The 10968-nt window shown below is 34.4% G+C and overlaps 1 protein-coding gene across 1 annotated transcript in view; it reads left to right on the forward strand.

The window, feature by feature from the left end:
- EXOC1 (exocyst complex component 1) overlaps positions 1-7485 on the forward strand; it is a 65569-nt gene extending 58084 nt beyond the window's left edge. Inside the window, exons 16-18 of the mRNA XM_082611694.1 lie at positions 1805-2004; positions 4464-4658; positions 6319-7485. Coding sequence (XP_082467820.1) covers positions 1805-2004; positions 4464-4658; positions 6319-6471 — 548 coding nt within the window. The 3' untranslated portion in view covers positions 6472-7485. The remainder of the gene's footprint in view (positions 1-1804; positions 2005-4463; positions 4659-6318) is intronic.
- The last annotated feature ends 3483 nt before the right edge of the window (positions 7486-10968 follow it).

A 10968-nucleotide genomic window follows, 5' to 3' on the forward strand; every position in this document is an offset into this window, starting at 1 on the left:
AGATGCGTTCATTATTTTCCATGTTCTATAGTCTTTTTTAAGTTTTCTGAAATTAAAGATTTCTTAAATTTGAAAAATAAGCAGTACATAAAACCCATTTTTATTCACCAGGAACCACTTATATTTTAGGGTTCATATGTGCTCATCACTATGCAAAATTGAAATTCATTGTTTAAACACAAAACACAAAAACATGATCTCCCGGATTACATTGCTTTTTAGCAAGAGTCTTCCAGAGATGATCAGCAGTGATGTCTGTGTAACCTTAAGCAAATCAATTCACTTCTTTAGGCCTGTTTTCATATGTGTCACATAAGGTAGATTAATGCTAAAATACTATAATTCACCGTCTTCCTATGTCAGATCACACAATTAAATTATAGAAACTGTGGATGTGTTGTTTAATTGGAAATAAATGATCTGATTGCATCTATTCAGGAATTTTTAAAGCTAAAAAATTGACAGGAATTGGAATTACCACTTATAGATAACATTTTCAGTGGAAAAAGGTTTAGGGGAAAGATAGATAAATTATATGATTGAATGTTTGTATGGTTGATAGTTCTTTTAAAATTCAAAGTAGCTTTGCTTTTTCTGATTGTAAAGTAATATGTGCTCATTACATACCCCCAAAATCAGCAAACTAATTTTAAAAATCAAGAAGAAAATAAGGATAATTTGTAATCTAATCATGCAAAGATAACATTTAATTTTTTCCCTGCTAAACTTTTGAGTATATCTCTCTCACTGGTGTATATGTACATATTGTGTGTGTGTGTGTGTGTTCTCTAATTTTAAAAGTTTTATCATACCTTACACACTGTTTTGGAACCTACTAGTCTCTATACTTCTAGTGTCTTTCCTTGTCTATTAATATAGATAACCATAATCATTTTTAATGATTGCATAGTATTCCATGTATCATTATTTATTTACCAGATCTTTTGTTAATAGACATTTAGTTTGTTTCCAGTTTCCTCCATATATTTTTGTATACTTGTCCAATAATTTCCTTAGGATCAATTATTATAAATGGAATTACTGGGTCAAAAGTTTTGTGTCTGTGTTGAGGCTTTTGCCAAATAGCCACACAGAAAGATTATACCAGTTTAGTGCTTTGAGCATTTGGTGAAAGTTTCTATCACATCTGCATCAAAGCCCAATATTACTAGGTATTATCAATCTTTTTATTCTTTGTAAACCTGAAAGACTATAAATCAGTTTTGTTTATGGTATGTTTTACCACGCAAGAGCTTTCAAGTTTTATTTGAAATATTTATTCATCATATTTATTCATCTTTCTCTTTATGATTCTAAGTTTTGGGCCATTCTTAGAAAGTTCGTACTATCACAAAATTATTTCTTTAATTGGCTTTATTTTTCTTAGTACTTACGATTGTATTCATTTATTTATTTGCTTTTAACATTTTAAGTACTTGAGCAATTTAGAATTTGTTTGTCTGAAAGATGTGAAATAGGAATCCAAATTTAGTGTATTCAAAAGGACCAGCTAGTTGTCCTAAACATTTTGAATAATTCATCATTTCCCCACTGATTTGAAAAGCCACCTTTATTCTGTACTAAGTTTCCATATATATATATATTTGGGACAGTTTCAGAATGATTTTTTATTAGGTTTAGGTAGATGTGAAAATCCTTCAATACAAAATATTTTATTTTATTGAGTCCAGAAATGTGCTTACTTCTTAAACTTACAAATGAAAAAAATCATGTAAATTTTTCCTAGCAAATATGGTTATACTTATATCAGGATGTTACTATGTTTTTTCTGTTTTCATTTTAGTGGAGAAAGTAGCTAACGAAAGCCAGAAGACACCCAGGGATGTAGTCATGATGGAAAACTTCCACCATATTTTTGCAACGCTTTCTCGTTTGAAAATCTCATGTCTAGAAGCTGAAAAAAAAGAAGCCAAACAAAAATACACAGATCACCTTCAGTCTTACGTCATTTACTCTTTAGGACAACCTCTTGAAAAACTAAATGTAAGTGTATTTTCATTAAGTATATTTTTCCTGGTTTTGAACCTGTGTACATATGAATAACACAATACACATTTGTTTTAAATTTGCTCATATATTGATGCAGGAGGATAAGGAAGGAGAGACTCAGATACTTAAGCTGCCAGTGTGCCAAGACACTGCTAGATGTTTTATATACATTATTTCTTTTAATTCCTATAAACAGTGATGTGGAGTAAGATGGTATTACCCCCATTTTACAAACGAAGAAACTGAAAGTAAATGAAAAGTTATAATAACTGGAAAGTAGCAAAGCTGGGGGGTGTACCGTAGATTTAGGCTTTTCCATTATACCAGACTCTTATTTCTTACCTCATAAATGGCTAACCTTTATCCCTAGTTCAGATGAAGATTTTGAAAACCTTATCAAGAGGAAAACCAAAAATTGGTTTGTTCGTTGCCTTTTCTTTTCCCTTCTTTTCTTGACTTCTCATTCCCCAGAGCAAGTCTGATCATTAAAAGTGAGAAATGAGGGACTTCCCTGGTGGTCCAGTGGTAAAGAATCCACCTTCCAGTGCAGGGGACACGGGATCGGGGAACTAAGATCCCACATGCCGCGGGGCAACCAAGCCCGCGTGCCACAACTACTGAGCCTCGTGCACCTCAACTAGAGAGCCCGAGTGCCGCAAATTACAGAGCCCACGTGCTCTGGAGCCTGTGCGCCGTAACAAAAGAGCCCGCATATCACAACTAAGACCCGACACAGCCAAAAAATAATAAATAATAAATAAACAAAATAAATATTTTTTTAAAAAGTGAGAAATGATAGTTTTAGAGATTGTGCAACATAGTAGAAGCTTAAATGGACCCTTCTAACTAACTTTGTCCACAATATGATTAGTCATCTTCTATAGGTTTTTAACTTGAAATGAGTCAAATAAAAATTATGTATCTGTTGTCAATAATTCAAAGAATTGTTTTGATTAAAAGACATTTAATCAAATGCAGAACCAGTTCTTTCTAAAACTTAAGAACAGACAGATATTCCTTTAGGGTAGAAGGTTGGTCTCAGACCTAAAGCCTACATGATACTTACCTGCAACACAGACACACTTCCTTTGAAATCAAATTTAAAGCAAAAACATTGATAGACCCCTTATTATTTAACATTGTTATGGAAAATCTAGCCGATGCAATAAGACCAAAACATAAAGATATACAAAGGAGAGTCAGGGTTATAATTACCTATATATAATATGTTGGAATTATTTTATCTGGTAAGGTAATAGGATTCAAGATAAATATATCAAAAAATAGTTTATTTCCTGTATGTTATAATAACCAATTAAAAGTCTCTGTAGAAACAAAATTATAAAATTACCAGGGATAGACTTATCCAAAAATTACTGTCAAAAAATTAATAATTTATAAGAATAAATAAATAATAATTGCTAAGAAAATTTTAGAGAAAAGTAATGACTGGATTTGACTTGTCAGTATTAAGTCATATTGTACTCAAATAAAGACTTGCCAATCAATATGCATATTAAAAGACCAATTATACTTAAAAGACAACCTGAGGAGAATATTTGTAACACCATGTCAGTATATTTAATCTAAAAGATCTTTTTAAAATCAATGAGGAAAGCACTAAGACCTCAACATATAAATGGGCAAGGGTTCTGAATGTACCACTAAGCATCTGAAAAGCAGGTTAACTTCATTTATAGCCAAAGAATTGTGAAATAAAATGACAAACTTTTTTCACTTTTTAAAGTGGCAAAGACTTGTTTTTCAATTATGCTAATGCTGATGATAGTATGGTAAGATAGTATGGTAAGATAAAAGTCTCATATACTGTTGACAGAAATATAAACTGATTGATAGATAAATATAAACTTTTCTGGGAAGCAATTTGTGTATATGAAGAGTCTTCAGAATGCTTAACAGTTATACTCCTCAACTGAGGAATTATAGTCTAGAAATTTATGCTGGGTAGTAATCAATAATGTGGGTAAATACTTACATATGAAAGTTATTTGTGACAACTGTATTTATAAGAGATTTTTTTTTTTTGATGAGTAGATTTTGCCAACTCCAAGAAAAAAGAGTGAAAAATATTAAATACCCAATACTGGAGGAATGAATAAACAAATTGTAGTTCAGTCATTGGATGGAACATTATGCAGCCATTAAAATTTATACTTTGGGAAAACATATAAAATATTAAGTGGAAAAACAGCATGCAAAATTATAATCTCATTTATGTACTCACACATCAAAAGACTAGCAGGAAATCTAAAATGTTGACAGTGGTTATCTCTGAGTGGTATAATAGCTGATTATTATTTTATCCTTTATATTTTCACACATTGTCTGATTTTTACATAATGAATATATACTATTTTATAATCCAATTATGTTTTAATTTAAGTGGTAATGAAAGCAGTTCTTAGTCATTATTTCTTTCCATTTCCTCGAAGCATTTCTTTGAAGGCGTTGAAGCTCGGGTAGCACAGGGTATAAGAGAAGAGGAAGTAAGCTATCAACTTGCATTTAACAAACAAGAACTCCGAAAAGTTATTAAAGAGTATCCTGGAAAGGAAGTAAAAAAAGGTCTAGATAACCTCTACAAGAAGGTTGACAAACATTTATGTGAAGAGGAGAACTTACTTCAGGTATGCTTTACTTCTTTGAACCATCCTAGATTGCACATCCTTACATATATTGCTTTTCTCCAAAATATTCCTCTAGAAATACTATGCGTTTTCTAATTTTAGTGTAGGAGGAAAGTTCCACAAGGTACAGACCAGATTAATGAATTGTGAGGGGAAGAAAATAATAATATTTATATAAATTTACATGGCTATTCCTGTTTATTTTGTATTTCTTTTATTGTTTTGAGGCATTAAGTTGTCTTTCTTTTGTTTGGGGATGGGTTTTTTCATTGCTTTTTTGTTTTGTTTTAGTTTTGAGGGTGGCAAGGAAATGGAATGGTGTATAGTACAGTGGAGTGATTCTGAGCATGGGGATTGGAGCTGGAAATGGGTTCATAATCTGGCTCCAGATAAAGCTTCATGGTTTGGGGCAAATTACTTCACCTCTCTGAGCCTCAGTTTCCTTATTTGAAAAGTAGAAATAATACCTATCCTGTATAGTGGGCAGTACTATTACTGTCATTGCCATTTTATACATGAGAAAATCAAAGCTTAGAGAGGTGGAGTAATATGACCATGATCCCATAGCTAATGAATGGTAGAGTCAGATTTAAACTGCCAACTGAGCCATCATTCTTTATAAGCCATACTAAAAGGCCCAGAGATGAGTGAGAATAATTCTGATTTTAACACCATGGAAGGCTTCATGAAGGAAAGCATTTGTGTTAGGCTCTGAAAGTCAGATACTAACTTAACAGATAAAGTAGGAGAAGTGGCCTTCCAGGTGGGTGAAATACCATGAGCTAAAAGATGAGAAGCAAAAAAGTGTAAGTAAAACTGTTTAGTAAATAGTCTTAAGTTGTCTATTAGGAATTTAGGGTTTATGAGATTTAGGGTTTATAAGGAAAAATCCCCTCAACTGGCAGATAGGGGCGATTTCATAGTACCCACCCTCACCAGGTTGTCATGAGACTTAAAAAAGATAATGTATACATAAAGCACTTTGTACTGTGCTGATATGAAATAAGACAATAAATATAACCTATTAATATTAGCTAATATGTCAATGTGTGTATCAGATTCTGTCTTGATAGTTGTCTGCATCATGATTTCCACTTCCAGATTATAAATTCCTTTGATTGCAGATGATTGGTCTGACTCATCTTGGTATCCTCCATGGCATCAAGCAATGTTTTGCATCATCAGTTTTAGATAAAGAAATTGTTAAACTTTCATATGAAATGAAATTTAAGCATTCAGTGCTGCATTTCATTAATCATTAGTCTTAGTTTCATACATAGTTGTGCATATCCACATTGGTGTTGGATATTGGAGTAAATACAATAACAGCTAAATGTAATGAGTGCTTACTGTGTCACACTGTTCTGAGCACTTTATGTGTATCAACTCATTTAACCTCAGCTGAAGCTTGTGAGGAAGGTATTATTATCATTACCCCAGTTTACAGATAAGCAACTTGAGGCACAGAGCAATGATGAAACGTACTCAAGGTCACAAACCTTATAAGTGGAAGGAGCTAGTTTCTAGCTCCAGAATGTATGTTCTTAACTCTTATGCTATTCTAAATCCTTAGAATATATCTTGACATTATTTCTACATACTTGACTGTGTATTATTTCCATTCATAGTTTAATGACTCTTATTTTCATTTTTATTATAGGTGGTGTGGCACTCCATGCAGGATGAATTTATACGCCAGTACAAGCATTTTGAAGGTTTGATAGCTCGCTGTTATCCTGGATCTGGTGTTACAATGGAATTCACTATTCAGGACATTCTGGACTATTGCTCCAGCATTGCGCAGTCCCACTAAACCTTACAAAAGAAGAAAAGATAAATGGAAAAAGCACTCTGAGTACACCAGACACTATTCAAAAACATCAAGCAACCGTTTTGAGAACCAGACTTGAAATTTTATGTATGAATGTCAGATAAATGGGTAATACCATACCACAAATATTCAAAAGCGAAAGTACCAACCTATGTGGCAGTTTCATTTGCCCAATAGGTTGTGTACTAAAAGCATTTATCTCGGGCTTCCCTGGTGGTGGTGCAGTGGTTAAATCCGCCTGCGAATGCAGGAGACACGGATTCAAGCCCTGGTCTAGGAAGATCACACATGCCGTGGAGCAACTAAGCACGTTTCCCACAACTACTGAAGTCTGCACACCCTAGAGCCCATGGTCTGCAACAAGAGAAGCCACTGAAATGAGAAGCCTGCGCACCACAATGAAGAGTAGCCCCTGCTCACCGCAACTAGAGAAAGCCCACGTGCAGCAACGAAGACCCAATGCAGCCAAAAATAAATAAATAAATAAAGCATTAATCTCATCATAAATGCCTTTATCATTTTTCCAGACTGTCCAGGAAATTTTCCTGTATTGCCTCGCTTCTCATATTTAAGAGTGGTTATCCTGGGCTTCCCTGGTGGCGCAGTGGTTGAGAGTCTGCCTGCCGATGCAGGGGATGCGGGTTCGTGCGGTCCGGGAAGATCCCACATGCCGCGGAGCAGCTGGGCCCGTGAGCCATGGCCGCTGGGCCTGCGCGTCTAGCCTGTGCTCCGCAACGGCAGAGGCCACAACAGTGAGAGGCCCGTGTACCGCAAAAAAAAAAAAAAAAGAGTGGTTACCCTATGTGTAATGCATTGGGAGTTTTTCAGCTTTCACTAATGCAGTATTGCTTACAAATGTAACTTTTGTATAGAACTTTTTCCCTCTAACTATATATGGATAGGGATCTTGTGATGATCAATTGTAAACTTGGAATTTGAGGATTATGTGACTCTCTGTAGCAATGAATCTAAAATAAAGAAGTTTTCAAATTAAAATTTGGTAGTATTATTCTTAGATCTATCATGCTATCATTTGTATGAAAGCAAGTTCTTATAAAATCAGTATATAAAAATGAATTACATGTTCATTTACCATAAACCACTTAAAAGTATAATAAGAATAAAAAACCATTTATAATAGCATTAAAAACAGCATTTAGGACTAAATCTAACGAAACATGTGCTATGGATTTAATTGTGTCCCCTCAAAATTACTATATGGAAGCCCTAACCATGCCCTGCCATGTGACTGTATTAGAGATAAGGCCTTTAAGGGGGTGACTGAGGTTAAATGAGGTCATAAGGGTGGACCCTGATCCAGTAGAACTGGTACCCTTAAGAGATACCAGAGCCCTCTCTCTACAATGTGAGGACACAGCAAGAAGGCAGCCGTCTGCAAGGCAGAAAGAGAGATAACACCAGAACACAGCCATTCTGGCACCCTGATGTCAAACTTCCAGCCTCCAAAACCATGAGAAAATAAATTTCGGTTGTTTAAATCACCTGGTCTCTGGTGAGTTAGCCTGAGCTGACTAACACAAGATGAGTATAAGACCTTTATGGAGAAAATTATAAAATTATTAAAAGATATTTTAAAAGGCCTAATAAGTAGAGGATGATTTCATGTTTCCAGATAAGAACACATAACATGGTAGAAATGAGTTATTCCCAAATTTAAAAATTCAGTGCAAACTTCCAGTTTCCAGTCCAGCAAGTAAGAAGCTTGAAAGTCACCTCTCCATCCTAACAACAAGTAAAAAGCTGAAAAAACTTAAAAGCAACTTCTTAGATCTGTAAAAGAAGCAAGGTCACGGCAAACCACTGCCATAATTGGAGAGATTGATAGGAGAACAGGGAGAATTACAACTTATTGAAACCTCCATAGGAACCAGTGCTAAAGTAGGAAAAACAACTGTAATTGACAAATTGCTGGAGATGAGTGTGGATAAGTCAGAGAAAAACTCTGGGGGAACAGAGTCTTTGGGGGTAAAACTTTTGTGAGTTTTACCTCCTATAGCTCTACCAAGTTCTCACATTGAATATTGGAGAAAAATTCCCTTGTGCTTCTAGCAAAGGGAGGGAAAAAGGAACCAATTTGAAATATGCCAGAATATTCTACTCTTAACAAAGTCTGCTGTCAGGAGAAATTATTTAACCAGAGCCTAACTGATCTGGGAGAAGAGAAATATCCAACTCCAGTTGGCTCAATCCTTCCACATGGAATGGAAGAGAAATACCCAACTTCAGCCCATTCTAGTCATCCTTTTCCACCTAAAGGGGGAGAGAGCACTGAAAAGCACAGGTAAAGTTCACAGTCAAGAGTACAGGCTCATTAAATGACCGAGACCTTATCTTAGGGCTATAGAGTGCTTCCTCTCCCTCTACACCTCACCATCACATTACTAAGACCTATTTACAACAGTTCTTTTTACCCAGTACATCATTATTTGACTACCAAGAAAAAATTATAAGACATACTAAAAGGCAAAAAAACAGTTTGAAGAGACAAAACAAGCATTAGAACAGACTCAGATACGGCAAGGATGTTGGAATTATCAGGAATTCAAAATAACTGATTAATATGCTAAGAGGTCTAATGGATAAAGTAGAAAGCATGCAAGAACAGATGGGCAATGTAAGCAGAGAGATGGAAATCCAAAGAACCAAAAGAAAATGCTATAGATAAACCTCTATAACAGAAATGAAGAAGGCCTTTGATAGGCTTACTGGCAGACTGGACACAGCTGAGAATAGAATCTCTGATCTTAAGGATATCACAATAGATACCTCCAAAACTGAAAAGCAAAGAGAACAAAGATTTTTTTAAAATAATAATAATGTCCAAGGACTATGGGACAACTACAAAGGGTATAATGTGCTTGTAATGGGAATGCCAGAAGCACAAAAAAGACAGAAAGGAACAGAAGAAATCTTTGAAACAATCATGACTTAGAATTAACCCCAAATCAATGTTTGACACCAAATCACAGATCCAGGAAGCTCAGAGAACTACAAGCAGGATGAATGCAAGAAAAACTATACCTATGCATATCATTTTCAAGCTACAGAAAAATCAAAGATAAAGATTAAAGAAAAAAACTCCTGAAAGAAGCCAGAGGGGGAAAAAATATCTTAGCTATAGAGGAACAAAGATAATTACATCCCACTTCTCAGAAACCATGCAAGCAAGAAGAAAGTGGAGTGCAATATTTAAAGTGTTGAGAGAAAAAAATCTAGAATTCTGTAACCTGTGAAATTCTTCAAAAGTGAAGGAGAGAGAAAGAGTTCCTCAGATAAACAAAAATTAAGGGAATTTGCTGCCAGTAGAACTGCCTGCAAGAAATGTTAAAAGAACTTTAGAGAGAAGGAAAATGACACAGTTCAGAAACTCAGATCTGCATGAAGAAAGGAAGAACATCAGAGAAGGAATAAGTGAAGGGAAAATTAAAACTTATTTTTAATTGATCTAACAGATAACAGTTTGTTCAAAATAACAATAGCAACAATGTATTCAATTATTTATGCATATATAAATATGCTTATGTATAAGTGAAATGAATCATAGCAGTGATAAAAAAGGATGAGAGGGAGGAATTAGGATTATTTTATCACTATAAGCTTCTCTTACTATCCATGACACATTGTAGGGTTATTTGAAAGACTTGGATTAGTTGTAAATGTATATTGCAAACTCAAGGGCAAACAATAAAAAAAAAGTTTTAAAAGAAGTATAACTGATATGCTAAGAAAGGAGAGAAAGTGGAATCATATCAAATGCTCAGTTAAAACTACAAAAGACAGAAAAAGAAAGAATGACAAAGCTAGGAACAAAGAACAAGGGAAACAAATAGAAAACATTAACATATATGGGTAGCTATTAATCCAACTATATCAAAAATTATTTTGAATGTCAATGGTCTAAATGCACCAATTGAAAGAGATTGTCAGAGTGGATCAAAAAACAAGACCAAGCATTTGTTGTCTACTAGAAATCTACTTTAAATATAAAGACATATACAGAATAAAAGCAAATGAATGGAAAAAAATATACCATGCTAACACTAATCGAAAGAAAGCAGGAGTAGATATATTAATTTCCAGCAGAGCAGACTGCAGAGTAAAGAAAGTTATCAGGGATAAAGAAGGGCATTATATAATGATAAAGAGGCCAATTCTCCAGCAAGACCTAACAATCCTTAATGTGTATATGCCTAACAACAGAGCATTGAAATATGTGAGGTGAATACTAATAGAATTGCAAAGAGAAATAAACGAATCCACTATTATAGTTGGAGATTTCAGTATACCTTTATCGGAAATGGACAGGTCCAACAGGCAGAGAATCAGTAAGGACATAACTGAACTCAACAGTACCATCAATCAAATGGAGATAATGGACATCAATAGACTACTTCATCCACAACAGCAGAGTACACATTCTTCTCCTGATCATATGGGACATTCACCAAGATAGACCAC

The sequence above is a fragment of the Mesoplodon mirus genome, assembly GCF_964341445.2.
Source record: "Mesoplodon mirus genome assembly, chromosome: 2".
Taxonomy (NCBI): Eukaryota; Metazoa; Chordata; class Mammalia; order Artiodactyla; family Ziphiidae; genus Mesoplodon; species Mesoplodon mirus.